Source organism: Rhipicephalus sanguineus, chromosome 4 (genome assembly GCF_013339695.2).
Source record: "Rhipicephalus sanguineus isolate Rsan-2018 chromosome 4, BIME_Rsan_1.4, whole genome shotgun sequence".
NCBI classification, from domain to species: domain Eukaryota; kingdom Metazoa; phylum Arthropoda; class Arachnida; order Ixodida; family Ixodidae; genus Rhipicephalus; species Rhipicephalus sanguineus.
In genome coordinates, this window is record NC_051179.1 from 26,210,159 (window position 1) to 26,229,947 (window position 19,789).

Consider the following 19,789-nt stretch of genomic DNA (forward strand, 5'->3'; position numbering starts at 1 on the left):
AAACCGACAACAGGTACAATAATCGCATTATCGGCGTTCACACACTACAAAACAGTACGAAGCTATGTTTGGAAGCTGCTAAGGGGGAAATCTCGTCGGCAAGAAAATGAAATAAGAATGGAAAGTGAATGTCGAGAAAAAGGAAAGGACTTTTTTGATATCTTCACGAGCGCTCGCTAGCTAGCACGCTAGGTGCCAGGCGTAGGTATTTTTATCTTTGCCGCCCATCGGGGCAGCCGTCAAACGGAACGGCGTCGTCTGCTCCACGCGACGCGCTCGCTCTCCGCATTGGTGCGAAATGGTCTCGTGACCCCGTGACGTAACACGAGACTCCTTGCCTTTCCTCCTCCGTTACCACCGCACTCACTTTCGCGGCGGAAGAGGCAGGCGTACGGCGGCTGACTCCTTTCCACAGTCGCGCCCCTCACTCTCGCAGAACTGCCGGCGGGGATCTGCTCCCGCCCCTCCGCGGCGTGACAGCAGCCAGCGGGCGCTAGCGAGAGGGTCGACTTTTTAAGCGTGGCCGCGGGGGATTCCTGCCAACAGTTTCGCTTTTCATGCTGCCGACGAGCATAGCCGCACGGGGCTTGTTCTTCGAGAGGTCGCCTTTTCAAGTGCACGACAACGCAACGTTCGCACCGCACGTCACGTCACCGCCGTCGCCGTACCGGGACTTTACACTACTACCATGCTGCCGGCACCGAGCCATGTCCTAGTGCTCGCCGTTCTGGTCACTTTGGTGGACAGAGGTGAGAGAGCGATCGCATGCATTTCGAACACGCGCTCGTGTGTTTACGTCCAAGACCGGTGGCCCGTTGTCGGTTTGGGCGGCTGCCTGTCGCACCGGGGCCCCCGAAAACAATAGCGCTGGAGAGTGACGTGATTGTGCCGCTCCTTACACCTCACCTGCAACTGCGGTCCCGCAGACCGAGATACATCTTCTCGTGCGAATATTTTTCAGCGTGCGACACGCTGTTGTATGAAATAATGCTGTCACGCGCGCACTGCCACTTTCTAGAATTTCTCGACCGCGATTAACCCGCGGAAATCATCCAATCTCGACTGAAAGAAATTCAATGCGGATCGGCCTCGACCTGAATCGAAAGTGAACCTTGTGACACACGTATTAGGAAACGCTCGAAAATCACCTTCGCTTGGGAGCGGTGGGGAGTGGAGAAGTGAGACTGGATAACCTGACAATATAAGTGGCGTAGTGAAAACGCTGCAAGCGAGACTACAGCATTGATTGTGTGGTAATGTCAACAAATGACCAAGCATCACGTTTCATTGAAGGCGCCGATTTGTCGGTTTACTGTTGCTTAGCCGTACGCACTTAACACTTAGCTTCGTCGTATCTGGTTACAATTTGCTTACTTGTAGATATTAGTCGTACACGTGCTAACTTGCAGTAGGCGCTAACGAGACACGGATTACGCTGACAGAGAAGCCGAACAGAGAATTCGCCTCATCCGGGAAGAGACAACTCATTTAGGGCATAACGATATTCTTAATAGCAACGTACGTAAATTAAACATATGTACAAGTTTTTTTCTTGTTTCTTTTTTAGCCATACTTGTGTATCGAGTAAAAAAAAAAAGCTCCCATCGCACGATAGGAGTTGGGTTAGCTTATGTCAAACGACAATTAAGCATCCCCGCAGAGGCGTAGCCAGAATTTTCTTTTTTTTTTTTTGGGGGGGGGGGGGGGGGTCGACCACACTTTATGTATGTTCGTACGTGTGTTTAAATATATACATATGCAAAACCTAAAAATTACGGGGGGGGGGGGGGGAGGGGTGTTGGCTACGTCAATGCATCTCTGCACAATTTGAAAAAAATTTAAAATGCGGCGTGATGTCTTTGCTCGAGTCGGTTGGTCACACCAGCTCTCAATTTCACGTCGCATACGTGTGCATACGTTCGAGCAATTTATACCGACGGGCACCCGACTAAATCCATTGTGCAGTTCTGTATACCCTTGGGGACAACACGCGTTTCGTCGCAGCCGCTGGATGTTGTGTTTCGCCGGTATGCGAGCGAAGCGCAAACACTGAGGGTGCCATGTTGTAAGGTCGCAGTTCCTAAATGTAAGACCTTCCCAACAACGCTGTCTATGCATTCTGCCCCTTTCACGCCGAATGCTTGCTCAACCATGACACACTTACCGGAAGGCGCTGATGTTGTTATTGCTTCATTTATCATCACCTCGCGGCTCATATCCGACTATTAGCGGTGATTGGGAAAGAAGTGGGTAGATAAAATGTGATGTTAGGGCCACCTGAAGGCCTTATCGAACTTTCTGCGTGGCAGTGGCATATTGGGTAGGCTATAGTACTCCCGCTACCCACCTGTTTTGTTTGTTTTCGCGCGTCTGCTCTCCTCTCAGCTCTCCATTCCATCTTTCTTCCCCCCCCCCCTTAGTGTAGGGTAGCAAACCGGATGCTATATTCTGGTTGACCTCCCTGCCTTTGCCTCATTTTTTATCTCTATAGTAGCGGCGCCAGAATTTTTTTTATTGGAGGAGCAGCCACTACAAGTGAGTTCCTTCGGGGGGCGGGGGGGAGCAAAGGGGGGCAGGCGAAAGCCTTTTTTTTGGGGGGGGGGGTAGTCTGTTCCCCACTAGCCTCCCGCTGGCACCGTCCATGGTCAACAAAAGTTTTTCAGTCTCTCTTCCTCTTTTGAACCGTAAGCTCGTGACAAAGCTCTTTGCTTCGGGCCGTCTCCCGGCTTCATAAAAAGTCGCAAAATTCATTGTCACGAAGACAGCGGGAAAGGTGGCACGAAACAATGCAGATGGCACGAGGACCTACTACATCAGCTGGCTTTCCCTCGTTTTGTGTTACCTACGCATATCATATTTATTTATTTATGTATTTATTTTGTTCTTGCGCCTCCGTTATCTGCCTGTACTGCCACACTAACATTTCCCACTACTTTACATCAGTCTCTGGGACTTGTCATCATGTTCTCTCTTTCCTCTCTATATTTCTTCTTTCTATATTCAGCTTCTATTTTGTTGTCTCCTTCCTAAAGTGTATTAATAAGCAAGCGTTTTGCCCCTTCCTGCGCCAGTTGTCAATCTGCTCCCTCCCTGCTCACTTCTTTGTCCATTACATTAATATTTTTCATGTAGTATAATAATAATTATCATTTGAATATATTGAAATACTACAATAATGAATTCGAGCAGGTATGTATAGTTAGCGTCGCAAGTTTAAGGACCCCGATGTACAAGGAAAAGCTGAATATTCCCTTTGCTTCGGAAGGCAACCTTAAATTTAGACTTCCGGCCTGTTCTAAAACGAGCTAACAACACGTACTGCGCAGTTCCACCGAATCCGCTCACAAATTGCTGGAGAAATCAAAGTTTTCACAGACGTAGTGGTCTATAGAACTTTTGACGCCGACTGTACAACTAACTTCATCCGTGCTGTCCGTCATCAAAGATCACAGCGCTGTTTTATAGAAATGCGCTTTCCAAGATGGGATGTCGTTCTCGATAATCTTCCATCGAATAGCAACGACGTTCACTTAACGACGCAGTGACAAATATTGTGACGCCATTGGGGTGCGTAGGGTTCTCCATAAAGGGGGGGCCAAGTTTGACAGCAGCCCCCAATCGCGCAACGCCGAAATAAAGTACTAATTAAAACGCGTTCTCGAAAACAAACCGATGCTCACTTAGCAGCGCGTCCACGTCCATCGAGCGATTACGGGGCACCTTCTAATCGAAATTATAACTTCCCCCTTTTGTTCTCCTCTAAAGAGAAAGAAAACAGGGAGACGTCAGACGACACAACGTGTATAAACATGTTTCTATGCTTACTATTCTACCAGCTGCCGGATAGCAATGACGGGGCCGACCACGAATGCCTACAGATAAAAATACATTGATGCGCGAAGGCGTTCTACGTAGATACACACATACACACACGCCGTGGGACTCCATAATAACTAGGTCTGGTGCACCGGAGATAAGGCTGCCCGCTCCTGTCGGCCCCAATGCATGAAGAAGAAGCGAACGTCACCTTCCACGCATTGCGTTGTCCCTGTCAGCACGTGGCCTCCAATAAGAATGCACCGATTTTCTCTTGTTCGTTCGTTTGTAGGCTGCTTCGACAGTCGTCACTGCAATGTTGCGACACGCTATATATGCAACTGATTTATAAGTGTATGCTTGCCGATTGCTTCTTTCTCCTTCTTTTTTTGAATTTCGAGCGGTTTTTTTTTTTTTGTCCCTTTGAACTGTCCTTTTCAGAAGACTCTTGCTAGCCCGCTTCTCCATTCTCTTCTCTGGCTTTGTGTTGTTTTTTTTTCTAAACATGAGAGAGAGAGAATTTATTTACAGAAAGGCAGAGAGGTCGGCCTGAGCTATAGTTTGCTCTGGCCTGCTACTCTACACTGGGGAGGGGGGACAGGGGAGCGAAAGAGTGATGAATGACGATGGTAAGGTAGGGAGATGAGAATATAGTTCGTGACGCTGGGGCAAATCTAAAGACGTGCATCCAGTCCAGTGGCTTGTAAGAAGGCTACGACTGCATCGATGACCACACTTGTGCTGCTGACGTCAGGCCAAGGACCTAACACAACCTCATCGGTTAAAGGCCTACTATGATACTGCCCAATCGATGAGATCAGTTTTTGTCGTTCTCGTGCGTACGCTGGACAGGCGCAAAATATATGTTGAAGTGTCTCTGGTATCCGACAATGACCACAATCGGGACCTGTGTCACTGCAGCCGATCAAGTGGGCATAGCGTCTTGTGAATGCCACACCAAGACGAATGCGGTGAATGATGCATGTCATATTTCGCTTCAGCTTGTGAGGCATACGAAACTTCATTTCTGGGTCCCATTTATGAAGCCGCTTGTGCCGGTGTTCTGGTTTGTTCCAGTGCTCCGAAGTGTAGGTGCGCATTACTTGCCGAAGTAAGGCGTTAGTGTCTGCTCGCGAAAACGCAATGCACACTTCCGGGGCATTATGTAAAGCTGTTTTAGCTTCGGCGTCAGCCTTTTCATTCCCCATCACGCCACAGTGAGCAGGTATCCACTGGAATGCTACATGATGTCCATTTTTCATAGCATTGCCAAGAAGCTCAGCAATTTCTATCGATAAGGTATAATACGGGCCTTGTATCATGATGCAATCGATGGTTTGGAGAGCAGCTTTGGCATCACAGAATATAGTCCATCTTCGAGCGGGCTCTGCGGAAAGGAATCTTATTGCTTCCCGAATAGCAACAAGTTCCGCAGCAGTTGAAGTGGTCTTGTGATCCAACTTGAAACTTCTAGCGACGGTCATTTGCGGAATGACAAAGGCTGCGGCGGAAGCACGTGAGGTGGTAGATCCATCAGTGTATACGTGTGCCGCACCGCCATACATTGTATAAATGTGCAGGAGGGTAAGTTGCTTTAGGCCGATAGATGGTACCAGGGACTTCTTCGTAATCCCAGGTATCTGAAGCCTAACAAGCGGTCTAGGCAGAACCCACGGAGGTGTCACAGGAATAGATGTTGGAGAGAATCTTGATGGCATAATGTTCTCGTTTTACAACACTACTAGTAATGACAATTCAGAGATGAAGCTCCGGATTCTGCTCATTTTTGTCGTATTTCAGAAAAAAGAAAGTGTTTACGCGAATCCACTGCTATTGTAATTTTCTTTGTACTCTTCCACTACGTCCTGCACACTGTCTACTACTTATTCAGTAGGCGATTGCGAAAGCATCATCAAATTTTAGCACGTTCTCAGAACATATACCTTTTATTTTTGGGATTATACATAGTGCAAAACGCACCGAACATCTTTCGGGCTTTAGATGTTGCAGATGTCGTCTGTGAGGTCCTTCCAAGAACTAAAGTTTGAAACAAGGCGTCTTTTCACGCTGTTCTAGATGACGCGGTGCACCTTGCGGTTTATGTGTTACTGTATGTGGGTTAGCGATTCGCTGATTACATAACACATTGCATGGAAGCAACAATAAGCACGAGATCTTTTCCCTCAAAAAGTAAGTAGTTTATAATATCACTTTTGCCACCATGACAGAAACAATTTCTTTAAAAATGTTTCTATTGAATTCTCAAAAAAAGCCCTATTACTATTTTTTCGCCACTTGTGACAACCTTTAATGGCCAGTCCGGGTCAATCTTTCTTGAGCGAGCGCTGTCATTATGTAACGTAGACGATGTGCGGTCGAGTTCCGGGATACAATACCTGTACCCACAAGCTTCGCGTGCGTTAGCGCGGTCTTTTGCATCTCGGCTACCTGGCCGGGAAATGCTGTTGGCATCAAAGATCGTTCGTTTTCATCGCGGTATAGCTGTACTATTCGCACGACCGTACCAACCGCAGGTTTCACCGCACAATAGCGAGTTGTTTACCGGCATCGAACATCCATTGTCTTTTATCGGTCTGTTATCACGGGGAGTATATAGTTATCGCTGCACTTTGCTATTGGTATCGGATGGCTTCCCAGAATCTCTCCTTTATTGTTCTTTTGGGCTGCAGGAAAGTACGCATTTAATAATTGTTGGAATTTTACGCGGTCTCAAAGCCACGATACGATTATGAGAGACGCCGTAGTGGAGGGCTCGTGAAATTTCGACCACTTTAACGTGCATCTAAATCTATACACACGGGCCTCGAGCATTTCACCTCTATCGAAATGTGGTTGCCGCGGTCGGGATTCAATCCCGCGACCTTCGGGTCAGCAGTCAAGTATCAGAACCACTAGACCACAGCGGCGAGGAGTACGCACTTCTGCTGGCTGGTTCGTGCGTTGAGTAAAAAGAGAACGCAGCTACGGAAAAAAGCGACAAATGTCGATGTTGCTTGACTCGTCTTATCAATCAATCAATCAATCAATCAATCAATCAATCAATCAATCAATCAATCAATCAATCAATCAATCAATCAATCAATCAATCAATCAGTTTTTATTGTTTCCGATACACTCAAAGACATGTTATTGTTACACGAGCAAGACATTACAACTTTTTCAAGGGTTCTGGGGTTCTGTTCGTATAAAAATATCATGTCCTGTACACGTGCAGTGTTCCTGCTAAAAACTGTTGGGCCGTGCTTTACGTGAAGTCGAGAGCTGCCTTTCTCACAGTTTTCTTATCGATCCCTACAACGTAAGTATAGAAGCCTGACTCGTCCTTTGTAAACGAAGCTGGCGTGTTAGATCAGCGAAAGGTGCACGCAGGCGTCGGGCCGGCTCGCAGGCGTCGGGCACGCAGGCGTCGGTACGGCGTCGGGCCGTACGATACATCTATAGGATTCGTAGTAAAAAACAGCGCGAAAACACAAAACCGAGACAAATGATACGGGACCCGTTTCATTGAGTCCCGTTTCATCTGTCTCGTCCTCGTGTTTTCGCGCCGTTTTTTACTATGAATGTGCACCAACAAGCTAAACTTCGCACGCTTCTCAACATCTATAGGAGTCACAACCGCCGCCGCGTCTGCGATATTGCGGCTTGAGCGCATGTACTTTCAATATCTTGATAAGTCTATAAATAAAAAAGAAGGTATCGGCCTTATCTCATCCTGATTTGTCGGGCGAATATAGTGAGAGGTACTTACTTAAGTTCCAGGAGTATTGCTGAGCAAACTGGTGTTTGCTGCAGTAAGACGTTGATCTGGGCGAGTTTGTTCATAGCAATGGGAAGGCAGAGCGCAACTGAGACAATGGACAGGAACAGCGCTCGTGTGTGTTGCGTGTTCTTGACCATTGTCTCAGTTGCGCTGTGCCTTCCCATTGGTGTTTGCTAACTGACACATTGTAGCAATGAAGCACACCTAAAAAAGAAGAAACACCTCGCCTGTCTCGTCTTTTTTGTGTTTTTACTTTGTGGATTGGGTTCGGCGCTACGGTATGTCATTTACTTACGCAACTACCCATGTCCAACGGACCTGTCACCGACACGTTTGCTACGTGACTTTGATACATGACTTTGATACATGACTTTATCGAGAGCCGGCGCAAGCCTATTTCGCGGCAATTATAGAAATTTTATCATTATGACATTAGCATCCTGGGGCTAATTGTCAGTTTGTAGACAATAACACGAATTTTATTGTTCTAGGAACACGTGTCAACGTGACTATGTAGATTGTAAGAGAGGTGCCAGCGTTTAAGCGAGCGAGCTTGCGTTCACCTACATGCCTATCGCTTGGACTCGGTCCTTGATGGAGACCAACTGGTAAAGGTACACACAGCCTCAATGAATGAACACGTCCACCCGTTAATCAACATTTGGAGTCAGAATGGAGCTTTCATAGCGATAAGATAGCATAGTTAACGAAAAACGGATATTACCACCAACGTTTGCGTAACCGAATGAATTTTTACTGAAAAGCGTAGTTTATTCAATAAAGAAGCCCACGGAAGCGAAACTGCATTTTCAAAGATAACCGAAAACATTCCTGCTATATTTCATTCAGCACACAAACGGCTAATTGCGCTTACTCACTTAGTGGCTGCTCAATTAGTGCACCCGAGTGCCCACTGTATAAAAGTGTGACATTTAAAGGTGAAAATAGAAGATAAAAGTGCACTGCCGTCACGGTCTCTCGCTCTCTTAGAGGACTGGAGAGCATTGCACAGGGAAGGGAGGGGGGGGTACAAAACAGTATATCGCTTCGCTTTTCTGTATGTTTCCGAAGGAATCAATCAATCAATCAATCATTCAATCAATCAATTGAATCGAAAAGGAAATATGAGGAGTCGAAATGAAGACTATAAAGGAAGGCCGGCGCCCAGTCAACTCTGCCACTGCACTATAAAATGAAGTACCACGACCCTATCGCCGCAAGAGAGAGAGAGGGGGGGAGAGAGGAATGCGCTTCGTGGTTTCACTGCAAGGCGGCGAATCTCAGTCGAGTGCCTAGAAGCTCCCGTTTCTTTTATCTGTTTTCCCGTACATCACTATCGGTACTTTCATACACGAGCGCCTTTGCGATAACTCGTTGGAGTTTCGCCGAAAAAAGAAAAAAAAAACGAATTTAAGCTAGCAGGACACTGCGGAGCGTCCACTTGTGGTTTCTTTACTCTTTACTTCGGTTTTATCCCTGACTTTGGCCCAGACTGCTCCTAAGATCACAAGAAGGATGTGTGGCGCCGTAGTCGTGAAACACCACTCTTACCGCGAGAAGACGCTTGATAAGCGAGAAAACGCACTAAAAGAAACTGCGGGTGGCGACGCCACCTTGAAATTCCCCCACCAAATGCCGTGACGTCACAGATTTTGACGGCGTCTACTAGGTCATACGGAGTTCCTAATCGGCAAAAATGAAGTACAATGAAGTTACAAAACTGGAGAAAACCTTAACGAAAACGCTGTTTCGCAAATGCCTTCTTCCGGCCGACGAGTGCGTTCTATAGATATGCACGCCCCGATTTACACGCCCCCTAATTAGTATAGATTTGCACAACCCGAGCTACACAACGGCCCTAACTAAACGTTTCAACTATCAACGCGTCATTTGAGTTAATAGAAGCGGGTTATTAATTTCCGGCTTCTAAATCACACTGGCGCGTGCATATGGCGCTTCCCGATGAGGCAGAAACTGAAAGCAAAAGATCTAATGATAAAAAAAAAATTATATGCAGAGCAGCGTCAGTTCCCATCACGCTCGCACGTTACGTAATTGTGCGTAGTCGCAGGCAAATATATATATTTCTTTGTCTTGTTGCACAAATAAGTTTCTGCGAAGTGCTCCCACATATAGTAATGGTCGTCTCTTCGTGCATACACACATACATACAGTCGGCATCGAAAGTTTAGAACAGTAGGCATGACAAAACTTTGAATTTGCTAGCAATTTGTGACTGTATTCGGTCGATATATGTAATACGATGTGGAAGTACACGTTGCTAGCACGTTTTAGAACAGACAGGAAAACTGAACTCAAGGCTGTCTACCGAAGCAGCGGATATATTCAGCTTTTTCTTGTGTATCGTGGTCTCTAAAATTTTGTACACACACACACACACACACACACACACACACACACACACACACACACACACACACACACACACACACACACACACACACACACACACACACACACACACACACACACACACACACACACACACACACACACACACACACACACACACACACACACACACACACACACACACACACACACACACACACACACACACACACACACACACACACACACACACACACACACACACACACACACACACACACACATACATACATACATACATACATACATACATACATACATACATTGAATAAAAATGCACACAGGAGACCATATAACAAAGCACAGACATATCTGATGTGTGCATTCAACGATATACTCTTTAACCCTTCATGACCTTTTAAACTGCTCGTTTTTTTTAGCAGGTCACGTGACAATTTCTCAAACCTGAATACGATATGGAACATCACGTGTATGCTTGCAGATGGGCGAAAGCAAATTTTTGTAGAGAAGAGTATATAAAGGCAGGTAGACAGAAAGAGAGAAAGGAAAGAGTAATAGAAAAATAGAAAAAAAATAGGTTGACCTGGGTGTTCTAGTATGCATTTGGGCATCGCATAGCTTCCGGCCGATAAAAGCAACTCCCGGCCCTTTTGTCGAACCGCAATGAAAACCACGGGCAAGCAGCATTCGGCCGTTGTGGCACCGCTGCGCACACGCATACTTTCGGGCTTAACCCCGTTGCGTGTATGTTGGCATGTCGATCGCCACTGTGACTGTCCTCCTCCCTTCTTTCCATTCTTTTACAAACCTTTTTTATTTCTACTTTCTTTCTTCCTTTGCTCACTATATTGGAGTTACTTTCCTTTATGTGGCCCAGAAGGTAGAACGGTTTAGGATGTCGATTCGGCTGAGCCATAAAATATGAGTCAAATGTTATTAAATGATATAATTAACAATAAAAATTGCTTTAAACGACGCGCTACGCGGGAGGTGCATCCCGGGCTGTCACCGATTGAAACGTACGCAATCACATTCGGTCTCTTTCCGTCTCTGACCACACGTGGAAGGCGGTTCGTGAGTGTGCTCCGTGGTAATGTTTGTCAGAAAGTGTTCACGTAAATTCAGCGCATTTCCAGTAGTTTATTTCGGGTTGGAAGTAGTTAGGGGGTAGGGGAGATGACGCCACCTCTCTTATATGTATGAGCGTCTAATACACGCATACAAAACTTTCGCGAAAGGGAGCTTGAACCCCACCCATTCTGGCAATCCTTGTGCACATGTGTCTGTATTGGTGTAATAATAACCACAACCTGATTATGGCTTTGGGGAGGGCTCCGAAAATTTCGACCACGTGGTGTTCTTTAACGTACACCTAAGTCTAAGTACACGTGCGTCTAGCATTTTTACCTCCATCGAAAATGCATGTAACCACCGCATAGTAGGGATCGAACCATCCTTGGATCTTACGCGTCACCTTCGGGTCAGCGGCAGAGCACCGTGACCATTGTACCACCGTGGCGTAGTTTGTGTTGACGTGTTTGTGCGTGCCTGTGTATGTGCGTGTGCGTGCGTGTGTGAACTGTGTATCCACTTAACGAAACTCGTAAGCGGGAACTTAATGTACGGGACGCGCCAAGCGTTCAAATATATGACGACGCCTTCTTACGCCGCTTCGAATACGGCCACTAAACGTGATGCGGAGTCTGATCTCTGTGTATGCAAGCCAAAAATCACGCTGGTTTCGCACGAAGTGCGTCCGGTGGAATCGAAAGTGCAACCACAAACCGACTAGCTCGTTGTGTGAGCTAACATGGTACATGTGCACTATACGTGTTTGTATAGCCTACGTATGCGCGAGGGTTTGCGGGACGTTTTATCGCGTATACCCTATAGTGTACACACGCGTACTACGTGCGTGATTGTGCCGGATGTAAGCTCGGATCGCGCGCCCCTTTGTATCTACACTAACAATCTTGTTCGGTACACCTATACAGCACACCTGTCGTTCGTGGTTTCCCTACGGTGTCAAAAACATATCGCCTACACCAACGTGCAGTACATCCTATTTCATTTCTCTCTCTCTCTCTCTCTTTACGGTACACGACTCGAAGCGCTTTAGAGCAGCTGACATCAAGCGCATTTCACCCTCTGCTCGTGCCACTGATTTATGTGAATATACGCCGTGTCGTTCCTGTGCGGCCTTTCATCGAGACCATTCCTGTACGCCGAATGCACTTAATCTTGCCGCTACGGCGAGAAGCAGGGTTTTATGTCAGAAGTTGTATTTACGAAATATGTAAATCAATAAACGGAACACGAAATATGAGAATGCTCGGATGTGCGAATGCGCTTAAAAAACAGCGATATTAATCGAAACAATATACGACCGCGTGCTGAATGCGCTTAGCTTTTTGTGCATGCAAAAAAGTGCGCCCCTTCAATGTTTTATGCGATCGAATCGCTTGGACCTCGCAGGAAAGGTTCAAGCAATCATGTTATTTTTTTTTTACTTTATCATTGCGTGACTTCCCGAAGTTGTCTCTCTCTCTCATTTCTTTTCTTTTTCTAACACGTAATTTACACGTAATTTAGGAATTTGCGAGAGATTTAGTTGCGCGTTAAGAAGATAAGCGGTCAAAATTAATCCTGAGTGCGCAGATTAGTTGCTGCTACTCAATCCGCCGAAGGGGATAACAATGTGTGCGCGTGTTTCGAAGGAGATGCGTCGATGGAACTGCTGGATCGCAATATTGGATACCTGATGTCGTAAGAACGAGAGTGTTAACTCGTTGATGCGTTACGTATGTTCGCGCGTATTCCTCACGCCCTATACACATCTTCTATTGCAATAATATAATCAGTTGCAGGGGCGTAGCCAGAAATGTTTTTTCGTGGGGGGGGGGGGGGGGGTTGAACCCCCTCCCCCCCCCCCCCCCCCCCTGACTACGCCCCTGATCAGTTGACAGACAGCGCTGACTCCTCATCGCTTATATTTTATCTTAACGCGCTGCTAGGTGTTACCGGGTACTGAGCGCGTTATTAAATAAAATCGTACAACCCCCGTAGCAGCCATATTAGCATGTTCTTGATCTTTGTTCCATTTAAAGCGTTGATTTTTTTTTGTCAACATGTGGATATCAATTGGCCCGCCTTTAGCCGCTTTGCAGCGTCTGATGGCCAGTAATAGCTGATAAACACCAGGCGTTGACAGCACATTGTAACGTTATATGGCTTCACCATGTCCAAACACGCCAGTGGTGCCTGCGATGAACATTTGCAGAAAGAAAAACGCACAATATTGAAGCATAATACTCCGTCCGCACGGTGCACTTTTGATTGCAATCGATCCCATGATCAAGCTCGATTGCGATCGAAAGTGCTCAGTTTTCAACGTTTTACGAGTAGTTTATGCTTAACTTGTTTGTGACGACGAAAAGGATTCTCAAGTCCAGTGAGAGTTTAGAAACGCCTTCGCATGGCTAACTAGTTCCTATGCCGCTCATTTTTACGGCAGCGTTATTTTTGCGTACTTAGCCGGAGCGTCGAAGGAGTTCCTTGTTGCTCCTTCTTTTTCTTTTCTTAATTTCCCGTCCGCCTTCGGGGCGTTTCAACGGGTCTTTCCAATACAGAAGGAAAAAAAAACAACAGGAGATATGATTGTAAGTTGTTTTGACGGTCGCGACGTCCGGTCGGCGCCGGAACTAACTACCACGCGTTGTCTTCGCCCGGCTCGGCCTAGTGCAGGCTCGTGCGTGTTCTGTCGAGCATAACAATCAATAGATGGCTTGAACTGGCGTCATTCAAACCGCCCTGTTGGAGTACCAACATCGCGGTTGCAGAATTTACCACGTAGTGCACAGGTGAACAATATGACGACGACGATACAAACAACCATAATCATGAACAAGAACAGCATCAACGATTGTCACCATCATGAACAACATCAACAATAATGACATCATCATCATCATCATAATCATCATCATCATCATCAACAACAACAACGACAACAACGACGACAATGAGAGTAGCCTGTTTGGAGCATTTTATTTTGTTTAAGCGTGAGAAGCGACGTCCTTGAGCGCTCTGCAATTTCCGTCTGCCTGCCGCGCCTTTTGCTATATGATAGACTGGTTCCTTTTCCGCACGTGGAACGAACAGCGGCATTTCGCCGCCGAATGTAACGCTTGTGGAGTCCCTTCCGGACAAAGTGGCTGCTCTCTCGAAGGAGACAGAAATAGCTGAGCCAGTTGCTCTCACTTAGCCGTCGCTAGAACACGCTAGCGCGGCAAATAATAAAAAACTCAAATTGTCGCAGTAATATTAATCGTTGTGGCGCTTACCATCCTGGACTGTCGCCTTACGCGGGGTCCCTCACAGGTCTGCGGGCGACAAATCACGTGATAGGTCATCACGTGATGCGCGCTGTGGTCGCTTTAGCGGCTAAAGTGCTGCGCTGCTGAGGTCGCTGGTGCGACTCCCGCGGCCACGGCAGCTTCGATAGGGGCGAAATGTGGCCGGAACCACAGGTGGTCAAAGCTAATTCGGAGTGCCCCACTCCGGCGTGGTACATAATCATATCGGGGTCTTGACACGTACAGCCAGCGAATTTAATCTTTAAAAAATAATGATGGTGCGCACAGTGATCACATAACCATACGAATAGGAGACACAGTCAAAGATACACATGTGCTTCTAATATTACGCGAACACTGAGCTCTAAAGAACAATGTCGACATTGAATGGACAGGTGCACTACCTCGCCTTAGTAAGTGAACTTTCCTATACACGCAGTGCATCCGTCGCAGTGAGCTTAGCGCAAAGACTGCGAGGGCCAGGGTCACATCTTTCTTTGTCAGGGCTTCCCCGATACGTCTGCATAGTCCAGTCCTCGAGCTTCTTGCAGCCGGCCGGCGAAACGGGCTCTAGTAAGAAAAAAAAAAGACAACTGAGGGTTTCTTGGGCGGCAGGCTGACGCATGACTTTGACCTCGCCTCGCATCGGAGCACATGCAGAGGCTCGTTAACTGCGAGCAGGTGGCCGTCATAGCTCTCTGGTAAACTTGTTTACACCCTTCCTTTTCGGTTAAAAGCCGATTCCCGAAAAATAAGAAATTAGGATTTCGTTAGGAGCTTCGACGCTCTATTAGGCTATATATCTTCAACGGGTGGAAGGGATGGAGTGGTTGCTTTCCGGAAACGCAAGGTGTTACGGACTCTTTTAGCATGTTATTTTTTATTTTTATTTCGTTTAGCTTATCGAGAACCCTATCCCTTTCACCACAGAAAAGCATGCCAGGCGAATAGCCAGGCTAACATCTCTATCTTTTCATTAGAATATTTCTCTCTCTCTCTCTCTCTTTAGTGGTTCCACGTGAATTTCTGATGTCTCTATGCCGTTTATTTCACTGCTGCGATAAGCCATCTCGTGAGGCTGGTTCTTTCTTTTTTCGGGGTTATGTCGTAGACTTCTAGCCGTCTGCAATCGCGGCAACTCTGTACCGAACACCGACGGCACCGCTCGCTTTCACGCCGAGCTGCCGACGTCCCTTGCTGGTAGAGAAAGAAAGAAGGAGGAGGAGGAGGAAATAGTGTCGTGACAGAAGGCAGCTGCGCCGTCTCATCTTGCCTACACAGGGATAGAGTATAGCCGACACCTCCCAGATAGCAGGAGACTGAAATCCCAGAATGGTGACGTCAGTCTAGTTGGGCTGAAAGAAAATCACTTAAGAAACTGTGCTTGGCCTATTGGCCGCAAATGGTTATACAGAGAAGATATTCGTTGTTTTAAAAACGTTTACAGCAGCTCCAGCCTGTCTTACGAGAATTTTTCGACAACTTCTTCACGACATCTGCAAATATTGCGTCCATTTAGAAGAGCGAGTTTATGCTTCAAACCCGTATTCGGTAAGTGATTTGTTCGGACTTGTGCGGTCGGTCGCTGGTGTCTTGCGGGGACAATAATCTATTCATTGATTGGAGGCTCATAGCAGGAGGTGATTGAAAAAACTTTGCGGCTACAAAGCACATTTCGTAGGACTGCCTAAACTATTGAAACACACACACACTACACACACACACACACACACACGCACGCACGCACGCACGCGTGCGCATACGTACAACAACAACATGGCACACAGAACATTTATTGTGTGTTTCTTTAGTACTAATATCATGTTGATGAGAGGACCGGCTATAACGTAGCCTATCTTCCCATGTTCTTTCATATATAAATAAAGAATTCTCCGCAGATAAAGACAAGTCGGGCTCTCCTCTCAAGCTAATCTAATAATACAAAAATAAGTTAACAAAGGACTAGTATTAACACACAAGTGCGATGCCACTTTCACTAAACAAGGACAGATTGTTCATTGGCGACTAAATGGAAACGATTTATCTGATATCAGATATCATTAGATAAATGCCACGCATTCCTGTTCTCAGTGCTTCTTCGATGACTCCAATAGTAAGGTATGCGTTCAGTTTGAGGCATCCTTCTATTTACGGCTATCTCGGTTCAGGACGCCCAACCTAAGTTGCGCGATATTATAAGAACACGGGAACATTCCACAGATCGGCAGTACATCGGGACAGCAGCGGCCAGACCTGGAAGTGTGCGTGGGAGGTGGGGAGGGGGTACTGTCACGGTGTACGAATTCCATGGCGGCATGCCGAGCATCTTCGTTCCAGATACGGCCGGCAGAGGGACTCGGGTTTCCGAGTTCCTTCGGATGCTCCGACGGCGCCCCGCTGACCGGACGAGATAAGGCTCGCGTGCATATGCGTTACACTCGCTAGTGTGTAGTGGCTGGTACAGAGAAATCAAGTTTAACGATAACCACAGAGTTTGGTCAAGCGACTCCGTTGCCGTGCTGCACGGCGGCCAGGTGCAGTATATCAGACGAAGCATGAAAGAGGGCGAAAAAAGAGACACATGAACTTGCATACAAACCCACGCGCACAAAGAAAAGAGCAGGGATGTGGCGCCAGGAATGCTTTATAGTGTGTGCGTGCGCGCGCGCGCGCGCGCGCGCGTGTGTGTGTGTGTGTGTGTGTGTGTGTGTGTGTGTGTGTGTGTGTGTGTGTGTGTGTGTGTGTGTGTGTGTGTGTGTGTGTGTGTGTGTGTGTGTGTGTGTGTGTGTGTGTGTTTGTGTTGTTTTCACTATGTTTGCTCTTGGTTGGGGGGAAAGGGGGCAAGCAAGAATATGAAGGGAGGGGGGAGACGAGCGCCCCCTGTAGCCAACCCCCCTCCCTTGGCGCCGCTTCTGGAAGAAAGAGAAAGAGATATCAATAGCAGAGAGCGAGAGAGGAGAAACGCAATTGCACACACAAACACGAGCTCAAAGAAATAAATGCAAGCACGTACACACGTGCGCGTTAGGTATCGTGCTTAAACCTCCTTGGTATCATGGCACTTAGCTTTTCTCGTTCCAGCGGATATACAGGGTCGCTGTAACACTAGCTTAAATATGCATGGGGCCTGGAAGAACGAAAGCGCGATTGCAAGGAAACGGAATTGAATTGAAAAACGTTTTTTTAAAAAAGAACAGGGGTTTGAGAAGCAGGCGGTTGGGGCCCCTAGTCCAGAGCTCCACCGGCCTCAGCAGCCCGCCGCGCCTGGTCCAGGAGAGCCACTTGGGCCTCCTTTTCCTCGCTGGCGAGCAGGGGGTCAATCATATTTTAAATCATATTTAAAAACTTCTGGGAGGGAGAGATTGTTGTTAGAAAATGAAAAGTGACGCCATTTTCGGCATTCTATAGCGCGGCTCCCAGAGCACGGCTCATCAACACCGGAAAGTAATTACATAATAATAATTGTTGGGATTTAACGTCCCAAAACCACGACATGATTATGAGGGACGCCGTAGTGGAGGGCTCCGGAAATTTCGACCACCTGGGGTTCTTTAGAACGTGCGCCAAAATCTAAGCACACAGGACTCAAGCATTTTCACCTCCATCGAAAGCACAGCCGCCGCGGCCGGGATTCGATCCCTCAACCTTCGGGTCGGCAGTCGAGCGCCATAACCACTACAGACCACCGCGGCGGGTGGGTAACACAGGAAAGGGAGCAGGGGAACGAAACAAAGAGAGAGAGACAGAGATAGAGAGAGAGAGAGAGGGAGGAGATATATGCCTAGAACCTCCACAAAAGTATTTCTGCAACCCTTGGCAGTAACCTGGCTGCATTCACCAAGAAATGTACACCCAGGTTATCGCACCCGCTACGTCGCGCTCACCGTCGCATCTTAAACCACCGAGAGCCACGACGATGCTTGTGGCGATGAGACTTCCAGTCATCACTGCCAAACTAACCGTCGGTGTCACGTGTCAACGTTGGCGTGGGTCACTTGGAGCGTGCATAGAGGCGAAGAGGAGCGTGTTCGTGGTGACAGCAGGGCAGCGCTCCTGGCCCGCGTTTTTATCGGCGCAGGCAAAAAGCCAGTGGCCTTGCGCAAGGGCAACGACCGGCAAACGTGATGCCGGTCGGTCGTTCCGGCCTTTTCTTTTTGCTTTGTTTCTTCGCGTGTTCCCGGAGTAAAGTCTGCGGATAAAAACGGGCCGCGTGGTGCTATAGTTCTTTCATGACGCCGAGTTAGGAAGCAATCTCTCTTACGTGTTACGGGTGAGAGTACGTTTTCGGGGCGTGCCTTAACGCTCATGGCGGGAATGCCAGTCGTGACGACGCTATGTGGACAGAGAGTTCCGCGCAGCTTGTGCAGGATATGTGGTCGCTAAGTGCCAGCGAAGCCAGCTAAAGCACGGTACAAGACAGACAGACAGACAGACAGACAGACAGACAGACAGACAGACAGACAGACAGACAGACAGACAGACAGACAGACAGACAGACAGACAGACAGACAGACAGACAGACAGACAGACAGACAGACAGACAGACGGACGGACGGACGGACGGACGGACGGACAGACAGACAGACAGACAGACAGACAGACAGACAGACAGACAGACAGACAGACAGACAGGCAGGCAGGCAGGCAGGCAGGCAGGCAGGCAGGCAGGTAGGTAGGTAGGTGCAAGGTCGGGAGGCTAATCACAGCACATACCGAGTTTGCTACCTTGCACGCGGTGTCGTAGGTGGGATTAGAAAGGTGAGAAGAAAAGAGTGAGATAAATACAGTGCTTCTGTGCCCAATCACACAATGCCCCATCATCCACGCAGGATAAATGAAGGATTCATACTTTCTGGTGCATTGGCTTCCATGGCGGTGGTGCATTAAATTCCGTTAGCTTGCGTTAATTCCTCCTAGAGCTCTTTGTATGTCGATACGTCTTCGTTGTTGACAGAATATGTTTACGCTATCAGACTTTAAAATGGAGGTATAGTTGGCGCGTTGACGAGCCACCAACGTTTCCAGATATCTGTCTGTTCTTTTGTTTTATTTTCCGCAAAACACTTTCCTGGATGCCGACGCAGTAACCCCCGAGTGTAGTGTGAGATGTTGCGCAAATCGCGGCATACTTCATAATACGCTATGGCCATATATAGGTCCGCAAAGGATGTGGAGCTCACACAGACTCCCTCAAGTAATATATTTTGCGCTTAGACCTCACTCAGACTCACCAAGATATTCTTTTACAGGACTCGCCCGCGGACTCATAATCACTGAAATATTCTTCTACCGGACTCACTCTGGCTCATACTCCCCAAAGTTTTCCTCACCCTGGAGTCACTCAGACTCAAACTCGCCAAAATATTGCACACCCAGACTCACTCAGACTCAAATGTTCCACCTGAGTCTGAGTGAGTCTAGTCATGAGTGTGTTCGCCGACCTATGGCTATGGCCACGGGGACG

At 47.5% G+C, this 19,789-nt stretch overlaps 1 protein-coding gene across 3 annotated transcripts in view; it reads left to right on the top strand.

Annotated features, from left to right (window-relative positions):
• Positions 1-442: 442 nt before the first annotated feature.
• Positions 443-19,789, top strand: part of LOC119389656 (carbonic anhydrase 1) — a 123,873-nt gene continuing 104,526 nt past the window's right edge. Inside the window, exon 1 of one of the 3 annotated variants that reach the window (XM_037657013.2) lies at positions 443-749. In XM_037657013.2, coding sequence (XP_037512941.1) covers positions 689-749 — 61 coding nt within the window. In that variant the 5' untranslated portion in view covers positions 443-688. The remainder of the gene's footprint in view (positions 750-19,789) is intronic. The other 2 variants (XM_037657014.2, XM_037657012.2) reach the window with 2 other exon arrangements.